The sequence below is a fragment of the Sinohyriopsis cumingii genome, unplaced genomic scaffold (genome assembly GCF_028554795.1).
Source record: "Sinohyriopsis cumingii isolate HCF-2022 unplaced genomic scaffold, ASM2855479v2 utg001311l, whole genome shotgun sequence".
NCBI lineage: Eukaryota > Metazoa > Mollusca > Bivalvia > Unionida > Unionidae > Sinohyriopsis > Sinohyriopsis cumingii.
In genome coordinates this window covers 735437-754032 of record NW_028315981.1, presented here as the reverse complement: position 1 = coordinate 754032, position 18596 = coordinate 735437, and the positions used below count along the sequence as shown (strand labels likewise).

General features: G+C 35.4%; 1 protein-coding gene and 1 pseudogene across 1 annotated transcript; both read left to right on the top strand.

The window, feature by feature from the left end:
* Positions 1–188: 188 nt before the first annotated feature.
* Positions 189–11994, top strand: LOC149772654 (retinol dehydrogenase 14-like). The gene is made up of 8 exons (XM_089947520.1): positions 189–605; positions 1492–1577; positions 2219–2426; positions 4832–4866; positions 6112–6309; positions 8342–8492; positions 9591–9717; positions 10472–11994. Exons 1-8 carry the CDS (start codon positions 530–532, stop codon positions 10569–10571), a joined length of 981 nt encoding a protein of 326 aa, XP_089803646.1. The 5' UTR covers positions 189–529; the 3' UTR covers positions 10572–11994.
* A 2259-nt stretch (positions 11995–14253) lies between these two features.
* On the top strand, positions 14254–16130 carry LOC149772653 (uncharacterized; annotated as a pseudogene).
* The last annotated feature ends 2466 nt before the right edge of the window (positions 16131–18596 follow it).

Sequence of the window (18596 nt, the reverse complement as noted above, 5' to 3'; positions counted from 1 at the left end):
ACAGGCATGCTGAAGTAGGATATATATATATATATATATATATATATATATATATATATATATATATATATATATATACTTCACAAAACATTAGCATTGAGATCTATGGAAAAACAATTTGTACCATGATACCCAGGCCCGACCCTAGGATGCGCGGGGCTCAAGGCATCAAACGATGAGCGCCGGGCCCCAAGGAAAAAAATAGCATTGCGGAGAAGTGCGGGGTCCAAGGCGGTTACCTGGTTCGCATTGCCTTAGGGCCGGGCCTGATGATACCTACAACATTAACAGATATGAACTGAACATGATGTTCTGCAACTTCAGGATGTTTACAACTTTCAGTTCCAGCCTTGGCACAGTATAAAAATAGAAAAGAAACTTCATCGATCGGGGCAACTCTAATGCAAAGATATACGGTTGTGTACTAACGTTCACGTGATTAGTTACGCGCGTTTTCCTTCCCTTCACAAGACTGACGAAAAGAAGTGAATTTGCAGTATTTTACAATACAAGACAAAGCATAAGAAAAATGGGAGGAAGGCAGTCGTTCCCTGTAGTAGAGCTACCACACAACAGAGTTGTTGTGATTACTGGTGCAAATACAGGTATGTATATGACAGAGATACTTAGTGCAAGTGTACCAGTACCTCACGCGACAGTGTAAGAGCACTAATATTAGCATGTACGTTTCAACATCCATTTTAGCCTGTGCACCAGCACTGCTTTCCCTACCGTGATAATAGTCATTGTATAGCGTAATTTATTTTATGTCGCCAATGATACTTGAATAAACGAGTATCTTTATCCCATATCCCCAAAAGTATATATGTACAGGTAATGCAAGAGCTTTACATCCAGTTATGATGGGTGTAAATACTACGGAGCACTTTAACGCCCACTCAGGACGGTTTAAAAGTACAAATTCCATCCGTAACAGTGAGGCTAGTTAGTACGGAAGCCACCTGGAGTCATTTCGTTGTTGTTTTTGACAGATGAAACAGGAAAATTATATCGTGATGAATTCATCAGTATTAAGAATAATATTAATATATTTCGCTTATTGCCCCGCCCCTCCCCCTCACTCACTTAAAGCAAAGTACACGCCAGGCCACACCGTAATTATTTGTAGACAAGAGATAATGTTACCTTTAAGTTATAACATGGATTCCAACTTCATTTCGATTTTACACTACTTTTAGGTGCTTATTTCAGCTTACCATTTAATTTTTATGGGGTGGGGTGGGTTGACTAGGATGGTAGAAGTTCGGCCTTCAGATGGGTTGAATAATTATAATTAACAATGAAGAGAACTTCGAATTCAAATCAAAATTGAAACAAAGAAAACAATACAAAATGAAATTGTCAGTCTGCCAGTGTTTGTCTGTCTTCTGTTTCTGCCAAGTAATAATGGAAAAAATATGTTTACTATTTGTTGCTTTTACACTTAGAAAATCAAATCCATAAATTTACATAAACATTTACCACTGACAGGTCTAGGATACGAGGCAGCAAAATGGGTTGCTATGATGGGAGCCACAGTAATAATGGCATGCAGGTCAAAGGAAAGGGCTGAAAAGGTACGTACCTGACTCATTTTCTTTTCCACCCCTCTTTCACCCACTCCTGGAAAAGACAGCTCTGGTGGTTTAAATCGAGAGCTGTCTGAAGTCCGTGCTTGGTCTGAAATGATGGGACTGACCAAGAGGGCAAGAAAAACTAGCAAAACACTAATGTGCTAATATACAAATTTCTTTTATCTAGTTCATTGTAGTATGCACGAAAATATGACGATGAAATGAATTCTTTCCTCGAAGTATTGTGGATATATAGTGCGTGGTAATTTCCATATGCTATGACGATGACTATTTTTTATTCAAAATGAAAGTAAATGCTTGTGCTTCCTGTCTGTCCTTATGTGCTCTAGCATTGTATGGAAACATTTTATGTCCTCTTTTCTTACCATGTCTCTTACCACCTCGAGAACTGTATGCTGTTTTCTTTTTTGACCATTAAAATGACTCAGATGTCATCCGTACCCCACCCCACCCTGCAAAAATTTTGTAGACTATACCAATGCCAGGAAGTGTTTGACATACTGTAATGATAATTATAAAGAGGTGAAGACTGATAGATCTGTCAAAAAGAAAGGAAATAAATGTGTTTCTAATATAACCTGCATAGATGATTAAGCTTTTCTAATACCTTAACATAATTTCAGGCCATGCAAAAGATTCAAGATGAATTCCAGGTAGAAAAAGTAAAGGGAACCCCTGCCATTTGCAAATTGGAAAAATTATCCATGGAATTCATGGAGTTGGACCTTGGCTCATTTAAATCTGTCAGAAGCTTTATAGAAGCATACAAGTCATCTGGAAGAGAATTGCACGTGCTCGTCTGTAATGCAGGCGTGGCACTCATGCCATTCAGTAAGTTGGATATATTTCCTTACCTAAACAAAACATGAACATAGCTAATGGTATAGCACTATTTCTCTCTATAGAATAAGTTTATTTTGCCAAGATTTGCTTAGGGTGACCAAAAGATTGATCAGAGGCGGGAGGCAGTATGGTTGGGCAGACGAGATAGCGTCTAAATCATAAGTACAAGTCCAAATCTTATAAAGATATATTTAAAAAGAAACATTTCTATAAAGCTTGAAATATAGAAGTAATGCACATAATAAGCCTACCAAATTTCATTTGTCCACGTTACGTGATTGATGTTGAATCGTACAAAGTCCAATACTGAGAAATTGCAGTATTGTCCTGAAAATACAATTAGGTTATCTTCATATTGATATGCATATTTAATATATCTATTGTGACTTGACCTTTGTCTGTGATTGAGGGTAGAGTTTTGGCCTACCTGACTTTTGTCATTTTACTAAAGATGTTTATTGGATTAGAGTTTATAGGTCTTTCCTTGAGAAATTTTATTGTGTCTTGTGTCAAGTGAAATTAGTATGTATGTGAATTGTCTACATATATATATATATATATATATATATATATATATATATATATATATATATATCAGAGTTGTCAGTTGTGTTGACATGCAATTTGATAGAAATCATTTATTTAAATTATTTATTGGAATTACAAAGTGCTCATTGGCATTAAGACGTAATACTGCATTGATGTTATTGAGTCATTCAAAGACATTATGGATGATATCACTGTGATGCATCATGACAATCAAGATTACGGGAATTCATACTTCACTTTTGGACTTGTGATAGAACGTTTATGATTATTTCACAATACTGTCATCATCTTTTGAATTTTCATTTTGTATTCTTGGGAATTAATTTGTTTAATGTTGCAAAATTTGTTGGTTTCTCTTCTTTATGTTACTTAATTTAATATCTAATAGTTTTAACAATATAGGTACAAATATGCTAGCTACAATTAGTGATCTTTTTAGCGATCTAGCTAACAAGCTTCTCTGGACAAACAGACAGAGATGACCAAATCGAATTACCACTGCTGCAAGTAGTGTAGGTATACAACTTTTATCCTGATTAAAGCTTTAGAATGCCTTTTACACACACTATTTGCTCAGTATTTAAAATCTTATATTTTCACTTTTAGAGAAGAAGCCATTATTATTTAACAATACATAGGAAAACTGAGCTTTTATGAGTTTCTTTCAGTTATTAGCGTTTGCCTTTTATAGCCAATAAATTCATTTTCTCATATTTAACTTTTTTTAAGAGGCATTTTTACAGACTTGGGAGAAATGACAGTTAATATATTATACGTAAATGCCTGTATGACATGATGTTATGCATGTTGATTTGCATCTTGATTTGGGCCTTGTTAAGCATTCATCCCTCTCGACAATACTGAAAGAAAGATTACTTTAAACTACTTAAAGTTGATAAATTAAATTTGCTGGTCATACCTGTATTCTTGTGCAGATGGCATTTTTGTATATGTTTTTTTTTGTTTATGGTTTGAGTTTTTTGTGGGCTTTTTAGTCGGTTTTTTAATGTAGCTAATGTCTTTGATATGACTTAGCTGAGGTTCAGACCCTTAACCTCCCGCATCAGACGCAGACACTCTAACCATTTAGACCAACTGAGTAGTAAATGGCATGTTAGATTTTTACACCATTGCAGCAGTGTTTCATTTTTTTAATGCACATTTCTTAATATTTTGACAGAAAAGCGTTTTTGACAGTTAAGCAAATTTAACTCAAATTTGTTTGCCCTATTTGTATTCCTATGTAAATGACATCAATATATTTTCATGTCATTACAATAATTTTTCACATTTTTACAAAAGTCTTTACTTTTTGCACTGACCATTTTGCCAAAAAGTATGGGTGACAGAAGTAAATATCCTTTTGTTATCAAATAAATTAATTGAAAGCATAAACATCCACATGTGCCATTTGCATCTTAGTTTACCAGTTTGATTTGTCACATGATCATATTACTTGTCGACACAAAAACCCTGTGTACGTCGAAGTTTATCCATCTTTAAATGCGATTTTCAGCCTTTTTTTTAAAGATCTAACAAAGAGTCAATTTCAATATTTTTCGACATTTTTAATCGAGCAGAAAAAGTGAAAACGAGGTAAAAATTTAGAAAATTTATGCATTAGTACTTCTTTCAGCATCAAGAATATTCGGTACACAAATGAAATTCAGTCTGTATATTTATATACATATATAGATGTCTTCATTCGATTATCATGCCATTATAACAATTATTTTAAAGTTTGTCTAAATTTATGAACGTTTCATAAAACAAAAACAGACAGAGTGATAATATGAAATTCATCAGGAGTTATAGAAACTCAATGAATGTTTCATACTTTGCAGCAAAAACAGAAGATGGCTATGAAGTTATGTTACAGGTATGTACTTGTGTGGCAATTTTATTGAGAAAGAACCATGCATACAATTTTCTTTTAACACTTTATACTAAAAACAGAATGTCATTTGTCTGACACAATGAAATATGAGTGATGCTTTCCTCTCTAGTCTTAAAATGGTTGCATTTCTTGTGGAAAAGATTAAGAAGACTTCAGTGCAGTGAGAGGCATATACAAGACTTCAGTGCAGTGAGTGGCATATACAAGACTTCAGTGCAGTGAGTGGCATATACAAGACTTCAGTGCAGCGAGTGGCATATACAAGACTTCAGTGCAGTGAGTGGCATATACATGACTTCAGTGCAGTGAGTGGCATATACAAGACTTCAGTGCAGTGAGTGGCATATACAAGACTTCAGTGCAGCAAATGGCATATACAAGACTTCAGTGCAGTGAGTGGCATATACAAGACTTCAGTGCAGTGAGTGGCATATACAAGACTTCAGTGCAGCGAGTGGCATATACAAGACTTCAGTGCAGTGAGTGGCATATACAAGACTTCAGTGCAGCGAGTGGCATATACAAGACTTCAGTGCAGCGAGTGGCATATACAAGACTTCAGTGCAGTGAGTGGCATATACAAGACTTCAGTGCAGTGAGTGGCATATACAAGACTTAAGTGCAGTGAGTGGCATATACAAGACTTCAGTGCAGTGAGTGGCATATACAAGACTTCAGTGCAGTGAGTGGCATATACAAGACTTCAGTGCAGTGAGTGGCATATACAAGACTTCAGTGCAGCGAGTGGCATATACAAGTTTCATTTTTGTATTACAATAATGACATTAAATGTAAAGGATGACAAAATAAAAAGAAGACTTCACAGTACACAGAAAGCAACTCATTATTTTAGTCAAAGCTTCATCAGATGAATGTAAGATATCGCCACCACTTTTCCAGCAGCGGTATCGGCTTTAACAGATGCAAGATTGCTCTTAAAGTTCTTCACTGACGTGATGGATGAATTGACCTCTAGATCATGGATTTGTTAACTTTGTTTTGTTATAAATTGTTTGGCCTTGGATGGGCTTACAGATCTTATCCAGCTAAGTTAAATTGAGAAAACCGATAAATCGATGTGAAAAATAATGTTCTGGATAGGAAACCAGTTGTATATCATTGAATTACCTTGCCTTCAGAGGTGTAGTCATAATTATTGACATCTGATGTTGCAGGATGGGGGGGGTATGTACGGGTCTCATGTGCTTTACAAATGTATGCCTTCAGGTGAATTACTTGAGCCACTTCATCATTATTGCACACTTGCTGCCAATCATGAGAAAGTCTGGAGAGGATTGTAGGATCGTGCTGGTTTCCAGTGATGCTCACCGAGCCTGTAACTTTGACCTGAACACCATGAACTATAGTGGAGACCCAGAGAAATTTGGGAGACTGGATTATTATGGGAGATCAAAACTATACCAGGTAAAAACCTTGATTGATATTTACTCGTTGAGATAGCTATATTTGATGAATTACTTTTTATCTTGATGACATGAACAGATAGAATGTTTTGGTGATGTGAAATCCTTTGCACTTTGACTTAATATTTTAGAATTATTCAATGTATTTTTTTTCGTGAACAAAAGGTTTCCAAATTACAAGGGACATATCTGACCCTGCCTGGGTGCTATGAAGGCTCTTGATGGAGCATGAGGAAGGTATTACACCCATAACTTTTTTGAAGTCTTTTACATAAATGTTTGCACTGCTGAAGTGTTATTCGCTCATTATCAATAACAAAACTAAAATACATTATTAAAGAGTTATCTAGAAAATAGGATTTGTATGGGAGAAAAGCATGTGTATTTAAATGCCATGTACAATGCACAATATGGACTGCTCTGGTGGTCTAGTGGTTAGAGCATCCGCCTCTGATGCGGGAGGTAGCAGGTTTGAACACTGGCCAAGTCATAGCAAAGACTTATAAAAATGGTACTAACAGCTGCTCACTTGGCACTCAGCATTAAGAGTTTATTGTTAGGACTGGTCGGCTGTGGCTGCAGCATGATGCCCCACTGCTACACTTAGCTATACACTGCCCGACATCATAGCAGTGTAACTGAAAAAATGTTAAAGCTACAATTTTTTACGCTACAAATCCAAATTTCTCTCTCTCACACACAAACTGTACTACACAGTATGTTTGCATAAAGTTTAAATCCGTTTAAGCTTGCCTGATCATGTAAGGACTTTTTCTGAAATCGTAAATCTTACATTTTGCCGTGTTTATTACGCAAGTTATACTTACTGTTAAGAATGCAAAATCATTTCCAATAAAGAAAGTGACACTGTCGAACATAATTTGATTGTTTGATTGAGTGCATCTCTCAATAAACTTTGTTCACATCGAGCATGCTTTATCAGTAGGCATGTCGGCCTTGGCTTTGTAGCTATCTCAAATTTCATACAATACCTTTTGTATTATGTTATCAAGCAAAATGTATGACAGTAATGCAACAAAAGATGTTTTACCAAGTAAGATTTTCAATTTTATTTCCTCATGGATGATACTACATTTTGCAAAGAACATTGTTTCTACTGACAGCATAATCTTGCAGTAAGCTACAAGCTTAAGTTTTATGTCGCTAATCAACATTAATGTGTGTGTGTGTGTGTGTGTAAAATAACGGAATAGTTCACATTTCCTACTATGCAAAACCTTACCGATGCATGATGGATGTGTTTGAGCCCGAGTGCTGTTGCAAAGGTTTGCTTTGATCAAATTTGCTATATGTCACTTCCAGAAGTTAGACGGATTGCATGCGAAGTGTTACAGCCAAAGCTTTCAGATACTTTCTGGAGTGCTCTTCCAAATGTTTGCACTGCATAGCAGATGTATTTGTCATTATTTTCTGAAAAAACAATGATGACTTATCTACAAATTACCTTAAAAAGTAGAAGTTAGTGAGTACGAAACAAATTCAGCAGCAATGTGCTGACATAAACAACTGAAATGTCAAACTAGCTGGAATTATTGTTTAAGTGTCAAAAACCTTACATCATAATGTGGTTCCCAGCATATAGAGTTCTTTGGAGTTGTGCAACAAAAAAATTCAGACAAAAGCTGACAACGTAAAATATATATCGCTACTCAAGTTATGGTGCGGCTGTAGATCTATATAATCTATGTTCTCCTCTAGAAGAAATATTCTTAAGTCATTGCGACCTTGACTTTATACCGACAATAATTTTTTTCATGTCAGCAAATGAAGAAATGCAAATGATGATGTTGACAGAGTCATGTTTAAGAAGTTCTTATATCAATATTGTGTTCAACTTGTAGAAAGAAAAATAAGCATCCCTTGCAATATTTTATCCATCGGAATATTTTAAAAAGTATTGACAGGAAAGACCCTTTCTACTGTAACAACTGATAACAAGTCTTAAACACAGTATGTTTATTTTAGTTAACCTCTTAGTAATGTAAACCTTGACTAGTTTCTCCTTTTTCTAGATCATGCAGATGCATAGCATGCAAAGACGCCTCAAAGGGTCCAATGTCTCAGTCAACAGTCTGCATCCCGGAATTGTAGACACGGAAATCTCCAGGAATTTTCAGGATTTTCGTCTGATGAAAGCATTTAACAGTGTAGCCAGAGTTTTTGGTGATTAATTTTGTTTCTGTCTTAACTATTTTAGGTTGTGTTAAGGTTGTCAAGAGTCCAAATGCCAAGTTTAATCAAGAAATGTCCAGAGATACTGTTGTTGACAGACGCACAATGAATAGTGGACGACTGACATAGAAGTATAACTTGACACTCACTTACCTAATGAACAGACACTCACTTTGACAATAAAAATGGAAAACATTTGATAGCAACCATTCCTTTAATGCAGTAACTCAGAATCTGACCCCATGTCAATTCCGTTGGTGCCTTCAGCTACTAATAACCTGTATGACCGTAAAGGAAACATGATGTTTTCAACATGTACAATCTAAGTACCTTTTTACTTAATGGCCACTTTTGCTTGAGGTTTATCCTTTGCTTCATGTCTTGTCTACTTGCATACTGTTTGGAATGTATACATCTAAGGTATTTCGCATAGTGAATTGGCTGCTTCAGTTATGACTGGTGGTTATTGTGTATCCAGGCATACTCATCTGGTATATCACAAAGTGAATGGAACATTCATTTCTGATTGATGGTTACCGTTTAATCTGCACAGGAATAAATTGGTATCAGTTCCTTGCAACCAATCAGTAATGAATGTAGTCCATTCTCTGTATGACACACTAACTGGCTCAATGGTTACTAAGATTATGGACAAAAAGAGAAATTTAAATTAAACTTTGCCATTAAATGAAAAGTAAGGTGCTTGAATCTTGCAAGCATAACAGTTTGGAATGTTTCCTTTACAGTAATATGAGTTGTGAGCTTCTGAATGGGCCATTCGTATGAGAAAGTTAACACAGAATTGACAAGATGATTATAATTTTAAACAGCATTAGTTGGTGACCTTTTATTAAAATTAGGAGATGGGGGCTTACGCATCTTTTCTGACAAAAATGAGTGATTATGACTTCAAGGCCAGGTAAATTAAAATCAAATATTTTGCCTACTGGTTGGAGAAAGCTTCATCGTTATATTTATTTGATAGATTCAGTTCTGCCTGCTTGATATGCTTAGTCGTTGTGTAATTGATGTATTTGTGTTGCTTTTCGAAAGCTTCAGATCTCAAAAGTTGTTTTTGTGTATTTGCAGGACAAATGAAGACTCCAATTGATGGAGCCCTTCCCATTATCAATGCCGTGGTTAACCCAGACCTAAAGGGAATAGGGGGAATCTACTTTAAAAGCCTCAGTGGTGGATATTCAACACCGGAAGCTAAGTGAGGAAATTATAAAATGCAAATGACTTCAAAAATCTTGATTAAATAATTTTTACAGTAAATTATAAATATTTCACTTTTACTGTGATTATATGACGGTCTGCTAGTCAATTTACTCCACTGAACCTTACTAAGTTTCTAACCATGGGAAAGGCAACAAAAAATCATTTTGCAGATTATTTGGAATTCTAGTAGGTCTCTCACAGTGCAATCCCCATTAATGCTTTCAGTGACTGACAGTTTATCATTTGAATATACAAAATAAACTGGAGAATTGTTCTTTTCATGTTCATTCCACAAAATAATGAAACAACACCATTAAATAATTTCCAATTGCCTCCCATTTTCAGGAGTTCTTGTCACTGATATAGAAACAAAATGAATCAAACTACTTGATGGCTGCTTTGACTGATACATTGTTCAAAGAGGAATTTGTTGTGTTCATATGATTGTCATTGAGAAAGTATACTGTAATATGTCTTTCCGTGCTGTCAGTGCCAAATCAAAGTGCCAACCTTCATTGTAAAGCTTTATATACATCCTAAAAAAGACAAAAAGTGTGTGTGTGTGTGCAACTATTTATTTGATCACTTGTCAAAGACTTTTAATCTACAAGCTAAATTTTTCTCTCGTGTTTCCACAATCATTACTGTACCCAACACAAGAGCAAGCAGAGTTCATAATTGTTGCAACGTTCTTATGTACTGTCTGTTTGCTTGTTTTCATTTAATGAATAATATTTTAATTTCTTCAGAGATGAGATGAAGCAGGAAGCCTTGTGGAAGAAAACGCTAGAAATTTTAAAGGATGAAATACCAGAAGACTTGATTCAGGAACTTGAAGGAAAAACATGATACAGCCTGAATTGTGTGCACGAAATTCACAAATAATGTGCAATAAAGCAATAAGTTTTGGAACTTTGTGCATGTGTATGTGTGAGAGAGAGAGAGAGGGAGAGAGAATAGGCATGGTAAGCTCAGGTGTTTCTGCTCCCAAGTATAAATTAGGAGTTGGAAACTAATGGAGGTACAGTGGTGGAAAAGGGATTGTTCATTTTACATTTCATGCACTAAAGGAGCTAACCAAATCAGTTGTTTGGTTCCATGAGCTAAGGCTTTCATGTATACACATTTTGTCTCACATTTTAGTGCATAATGTCATATGTGCAATTTTTTCAAAGTAAGTTAGCCATTCCAGCACTTGTGCATTCCAAACACGTTTAACCTTTAAAGGTGGTGACCAAAAGGACGGGAAAATCCTAAATGAATCATGTTTTATTGTTCATACTCCAGTACTCTATTAGATACTCCAGAACTCTAGTAGATGGTCCAGTACTCTGTTAGATAGTCCAGTACTCAGTTAGGTTATGCATGTTCTTTAACTACTTTTGTACAGAGTCTTGGCCTCTTATTTATTCATCATTAATTTCAAGTCAGAATTGTAGCATATTTTGAACTGTGGCAAAGCAGTTACATCCAAATGATAAATCCAGATCCTGGATACTCAAATCCTCATCTTATCTGAAAGCATCACAGACCATGCTTCTCCTCTAGCAACCAAAGAACATTATTTATTTTGCAAAAGGGTATGGCCTATCAGCGATTTAGATTTACCATCAGCTGGCAAGAAGGTAACCTCAGGTCCATATTATATGGATTGACTGTGAAGAGATACTTAAGATCTACCATACAAAAACTTCTCTGGAACAATACCTCTAGTGTTTCCTTTTAGATGCTTGGTTGTGGAGCCAAACTTTGAACTTGACTGGCCATTGTAATCTCCTCAAGTAAAGGAATATCCACTTTACAAAGCATATCCGCTTGGTTTTTCAGTTCCTTTGTTTGTTCAGAGTAACTTGCAGCTGACAAATTAGTTGATGGCAAAAGGGCTTCAAAGACGCAATATTTGCATTTATCGATCTAGTTTACATCTACTCTTAAAAATCTGTCGTTACCAGCTATCGACAAAGGATTAGTGCAAAGCAATGTGGGTTTTTTTAGGATTGCTGTTCCTTCTCACCCCATGTACCTTAGTGTTTCCTCAAATTTCACTGTTACCCTATTGTCCAATTGTGAGAAAGATTTGAACCTGAGATGTATTGTGTCTACAAAAACTGAACTGCTCAGGCATATGACAGTGCTCAGTGAGTACTGCATCTTCTACCTCATTTAGTAAAGAATACGGGTATGGTGAAAAATATAAGTATGGTGAAATGTACATTTGATGGTGTGATTATCATCATAGGTTTACTAAAGTTCATTAAATATTGAACCATAATCTGTGTGTGTGATTTACTGTTTGTTTCTCTTTCTCTAAATTAGCTATTAACTCCAGTTTTCCTTATCAAAATACTTCTCATATCAATCTCTTGCATACAAAATTTGGCCAGCCACCTTTCTCTGAAACATTTTCAAAGTGTGACTCGTATACCGACATTGATGTGAACAGTAATCGCGTATGAAACACACTCCCTGGTTTTCTTAGTTTTATTATATTTCAGTAGAGCTCGTCTGTCATTTCGTCAGGTTTGTTAATAGCCTCCTCAGTATATATCCTTCTGTATCCTTACCTTCTAAGGTGCCCCTTGAGCTTTCTGATTCTATTTAAAGTATTTGGATTAGAGTATACGTGTTTGTTCCCAATATACATGCTGTAAGGAAGACATGATTCCCACGCTACCGGGAAATCGGGAGAAATGATAATTTTTTTCCCGAATGTGAAAAGTCCTTGAATTTTGCATATATGTTGGGTTGGGAATCTGGGCACTTTTTCACATCCGGGCATTTTCAGTGCATATTTACAACCGCCAAGGTGAAAACGACCGCCATTGTTCTAGTGACTTTAGGAACGTGTGGGTGACATTTATACAACATTTTAAAATATGCCTAAGATTTGTAATTATTGTTATAAATGCAGTGTGGATAAATGTACATAGGTTGAAAAATACGCAACGTTTAGTACTTATTATTAAATCAAGTTTTAAACAGGACAAATAAAGAATAATAATTATGGAAAAATATAAATTAATGAGAACTTTAAAAAAATAATTAGGATCACAAGCAATACCAACTGAAAATTTCAGATTTTGATATAGTTTAATTAAAGGAAAATAGGTTTGAGAAAAAGGTGTTCACTTACTTCAACAAAATATTTTGTTAAAAAAACAAACTTACCAGGTGTATCTGTAAGATAGTTACAGATATCAGGCCAAGTCACTTCAGGCCATTTTGTTGGGTAATTTACCCAAATATTTGCTGGAAATTTATAAGGACAATCATTAATTTCCACAACTTTTAAGTTCCTGTAAATATCATGCATTAGCATCGCAATCCAGCGTCACTTTGTAAACGTAAGACGTACGTGACACGTACCACAGGAGTCTTGACGTTTTATCAATAAAGTACGGTAAATCTACATGAAATCACCTTATCAGTAATATATTCTCTTTTCCTATTGTTTTTTTTCTTCCCCTTCTTCTCTCAATCATTTTCATCATCATCATAATAAATAGTACATCTCTCATAGGGGCCCCGAGTGGCCGAGTGGTCTAAAGCGCTCTTCGTTACAGATCACTGCCATCTCACCTCTGTCTGCGGCAGTTCAAGTCTAAGATTCAGCCAATGTGGGTATGTGAGAAAGCTTGCCAGTAGCTTCTCGAGGATCGGTGGTTCTTTCCGGGGTTTTCCCAGGTTCTTCCTCCACCATTAATACTGGCCGCCATGTATAGCCTATCATGTGCTGAAAAATGGCGTTAAACCCCACAAAAACAACAACAACTCTCATAAAAGTATCATATTTTCTTCTCCACTATTATTTTCTGTTATGAAAAAATATCAGTAGAAACAACAGATAATCTTATCAGTTGGCAACCTCTAGAAAATCAAGAGAGTTATGCATACGTCACTTTTTTTTTAATGTATACGTGTAGTTTTTCAGTCTTCTTGCGATTCTGAAGCGATAAAAGACGCGTGAGAAAGGTCGAATCGAGCAGAGGGTTGTGGTAACGCTGGCACTCATTGTGTTCATTTATATTACCGATAAGGTGATTTCGTGTTGTCTGAGATTTCACCGTACTTTATTGATAAAACGTCAAACCACTACCACCCTTATCAACCTAAAATATATCGCGTCTATAACAATATTCAACAGACACACATTTGTGATTTTATATCCAGCTTTTACAGAAGACGATGCAGCACTTCTGAACAGAAAACTGAAATAATAAACAAAATACAGGTAAACTAAAATGGTTAGCATATCAAACATAACTAACGCTACTGTACTGTTACTAAGCAATTGTTTTCACCTCCGCAATATGGCGGAAAGAAGGTCGCTAAGCTTATGACGTCGTGCCGACCGCACCTATATTGACGAAAGTCTGGGAAAACCCAGGAATTTTCCTCCACAAATTGATGCTCGAAACAATGGGTCTCGCCAAACACCCCAATACAACCTAAGACTCTCAAAGAACATGTCAAGACTCAATAAATTACCTACTTTTAATTTCAACAACAACACACACAAACAACTTGGGTTATGTCGTTCCATCCAGAAAAATGCAGCATCCTAAGAGTTTACAGGAAAAAATCACCAATCTTGTCCGAATATACTCTTAAGGGGCACAAGTTAGCCAATGAGCAGGCAACAAAATATCTCGGGGGGTGGAATTGTCTAGAGACCTCTCTTGGAAAAGGCACATAGACAAGACAGTGAAAAAGTGGAACAGTAACCTTGGTTTCCTGCACCGCAACTTCCAAATCAACAATGAAGAAGTAAAAAGTGCGGCATATTTCGCTCTGGTTCGACCAGGTCTTGAGTATTGCTTGACTGTATGGAACCCACATAGTAAAGATCTAACAAGTAAGATAGAGATGGTTCAGAGGAGAGCGGCTAGGTTTACCACAAATATCGTAACACTAGCAGTGTCAGTGCAATGTTGAACCATATCCAGTGGGAATCACTCGAATCCAGGCGAACCAAGGCTCAGCTAACCATGATGTACAAGATTGCGAACAACCTAGTGGACATACCAGCAGACAAATACCTGACCCTGGCATATAGCCAAACTAGGGCAAACCACAGGAAAAAGTTCCAATTAAAGTCAGCATCGACAAATTGTTTCAAGTTCAGCTTCTTCCCATATACGATAGGGACTTGGAACAAATTACCATCAATAATTGCAGAAGCTCCTGACTTGGTATCTCACAAGCAGGAGCTTTCCAAAATCACATTCTAATGAACTAGTCAGCTACAAGTAAGACCTAATGATTCTCAGGGCTATGCCGGTTGAGGTTCCATATCTCATTGCCGCTACGGTAGCCGGATTGGTCTGAGTATGAAGGGACGAAAACGTACACTGACACACTTTTACTTATTTCTGCCTTTCCTATCACTACTCTTCTGACTGTCCTATCACTTCCATCTTTACTTTATCTTTGACCACGTACCACCCGTTGCTTAATAGTCAAGTGTGACTGCGTCAACGTATTTATAGATAGATAGATAAACAAAAAGTGTGAATAATTAGCCATTGTTTATTTAACGTAAAAAGTAGCGAGGTCGAAGAGTTGCCAAGGGAAATAACTCCCACTTAGACGAAGAATGATCGTGTGCAGTAACGTGAATATTTATCAACATTTATAAATAAATAGCAATACCACATGGGAGCAAGATATTTCTACACCAAGAAAATTCCCAAGGTACTTCAACTCAAGTCAAGGGACAATTCGCCCCCAATTCATCCATATTTAAAATAATAATTATCACTAATATTAATTTCCACTAATCACGCCATTATTCATTGACGTCTGCAATTAAAGAAGATACCAACACATCTCTAAACCGCCGAAAAAAAAACGTCAACAGTTAATCATAATTAAAGTCACGTTTATTAAGTTAATGAATGCAAGCTAATCTGAATGAAAATAAATCACATTTACTGCACACTAGAAATTTGCATAAAAAATCCGATTTTGTTTTAGAAACAATAATTAACACACTGCTAATGTTCATTTCCACTAATCACACGGTTATTCGTTGTCTGCAATTTATAAAAAAATATGTAAACAGTCAGTTATAACTAAAGTCACTTTAATCAAGTTAATCAATGCACGTAATTTGAATGAAAAGAAAAAGGTTTGAAAATTAAACGCACCACACGCTTTAAATTTGTACAAAGGAGGTAAACATTTTCATTACATGCTAGTTTTTATCCTAAGCTTTAATAAAGGTGTTGGGCATACTTGTATGTACATTTTGGATTAATTTATAGTAATTACAGTTTATATTGTGACATTTCGATCGGACATATTGTGGTACAATATGAACTGAACTGTGTTAATTGTGACAATGACGTTTTATCCTTGTGTACAATATCATATATGCGGGAAATGACAGCATCGCATTTGCGATACAGATTCATGTAATGACTCATTATCCTTTTTTATTCTGTCAGTCTTCGTCTCTTAAATATTTATATTTATTTATTTATTTATTTTTTAATTGAACATACCGAGTAGCATAGATGATGCTTGTATATTCATACATTATATATATATATATATATATATATATATATATATATATATATATATATATATATATATATATATATATATTCCTTCAAGCTTACCAACTTCATACAGTTATATAATTTTTTTATTTTTAGAACATAATGTAAATAATAATAATAATAATAATAATAATAATAATAATAATAATAATGAAGACTTTGTATTGCGCCTAATCTTTAGAAGTTCTAAGCGCTTTAGAACATTAGACAATACCTATAAGATAAAAAAACAATAATATTACAAAAACAAACAAGATGAAATTTGAAAAACATTTTTAAAAAAAAAACAATAAAAAAACATGCTGAGAATATTTCAGGTAGGAAACATTATTAGGTCTTTAAGTTTGTTCTTGCAGTCGAAATAAGTGAGTTTTGAGAGCCCTATTGAATGTGATCACTTTGTCTTTGTGTCTAAGTTCAGTGGGCAATTCATTCCACGTTGCTGGGCCCTGGTATGCAAAAGAACACTGTCCATATGACTTTGTTTTCATAGTGGGAATAATGAGTATACGACTGTCAGAAGAGGAGCGTAAGTATCTTGCTGGTGTGTACAAAAGAGCCAAACATTTTCATTACATGCTAGTTTTTATCCTAAGCTTTAATAATTAAATATTAAATCAATTAACGATTAGCAAAAACATCTTAATAATTTCAATATTTCAGGCTGACTCCAACATTGTTTTCAGTAATTGCGAAGTATTAAATGTTTGACTTTAAATACCAATATATCATCTTCTGTAGTTTTAAAGGTATTTTATTTCTAAATTAACTAGTACTGAGCATGAAGTTAATAACGAAATCTTCTATACAATAAATCAATACTACGATTACAGATACATGTAATTTCTTAATAATATTTAGCTTTCCAAAACACAATGTATATTTTATAATTAGTAGTATATAATAATAATAGCTTTATTAATTATGGTGTATTTTCCATTTTGTGATTTCATGTACTTTTATTTCTGCATACGTTTAATGCCCTTGAGGACGTTTGCGAAAATCTCTGTCTTTTGCTTTTCGGATTTGCAACTCCAGACGCTGTCATGTATGTGGCAAATGTGTTCTTTTTTCGTTAACTGATAATTCCCGCTGTCGTAAAGAGCGCTTCTGTCATCCATGAAATGGAGCTGTGTCACGCTGAAAAGTTTATGTATTAGATCTTGCGCGTGTTGTGGTTTCCAGTCAACGGAAAGTTGTAGAATGTTATTGATGGACTCTGCAATTGTCATTAGTCAAATTCACGCGTTCATCATTTTTGCGGCTATCTTTTTGAAGAAAACAAAATATTTATGTAGTCTTGGTTTGAAGTTATTTATAAATTATGGTGCAAATGTCGGATGCTCTTCATTGATGATTGTTTCCAAAAGTTCCGATCGACTTTCAAAATCTATTGCAGTATTTGCGTCTGTGATGACACCGGTATCAAATATTTGGGTCATTATTATATCACATTCACCCTTTTCCACCCATATTTTATTTTGAAGTAGGAGCCCCGAGTGGCCGAGTGGTCTAAAGTGCTCTCCGTTACGAATCACTGCCATCTCACCTATGTTTGCGTGGGTTCGAGTTTTGTATTCGGCCAATGTGGGTATGTGAGAAAGCTTGCCAGTAGCTTCTCGTGGGTCGGTGGTTCTTCCCGGGGTTTTCCCGGGTTCTTCTTCCACCATTAATACTGGCCGCCATGCATAGCATATCGTGTACTGAAAAAAGGCGTTAAACCCCATAACAATAACAATAACAATTTTGAAGGAAGTGCCTGACATTATCCTTTCGATGTTTAGTGCAAAGAAAGCGTGTAGCCGAGACGAATACAGGCTCTATTGGCTTGTTATACTCTTCTCATCATCACTTCCACATTCCATCATTTCAGGCACTCTTACTTCCACGGACTCAACAACTCTATCTAGTTCTGTAGCAATATGTTCCAGAAAGCTCTTGTAAGTTTTGTAAGAGGCGTATGTGTACAGAAGGACATGATCAATACATATCGGATGTTCGTTTGTACTGTTTCTGTCAACTCTTTGATACGTTGTACAATCGTCTTACTCATCAATAACTCTTGTATACGTTGTACTATCGTTTTACTCGTCAATAACTCTTTATGCAATTTGTTGTGTAAATATAATGCGAAGAAAGCACGATTTGCTAGAGAACTTAATAATCAATAAATATGCATTGCTGTTTGATAGTATTGATAATGGCCTGATTTACTAAAAGTTAATTTTATATTTTCTTTATGGAAACATTGTAAAGTTATTTTGGTAAAAATAAATGTAAGTGCGATAGCTCATATCTTTTATTTCTG

Coding starts and splice junctions, on each gene's coding strand:
- LOC149772654 (XM_089947520.1), top strand. CDS start 530: ATGGGAGGAAGGCAGTCGTTCCCTGTAGTAGAGCTACCACACAACAGA. Junction 606..1,491: donor GATTACTGGTGCAAATACAG/GTATGTATATGA, acceptor TACCACTGACAG/GTCTAGGATACGAGGCAGCA. Junction 4,867..6,111: donor GCTATGAAGTTATGTTACAG/GTATGTACTTGT, acceptor GTATGCCTTCAG/GTGAATTACTTGAGCCACTT.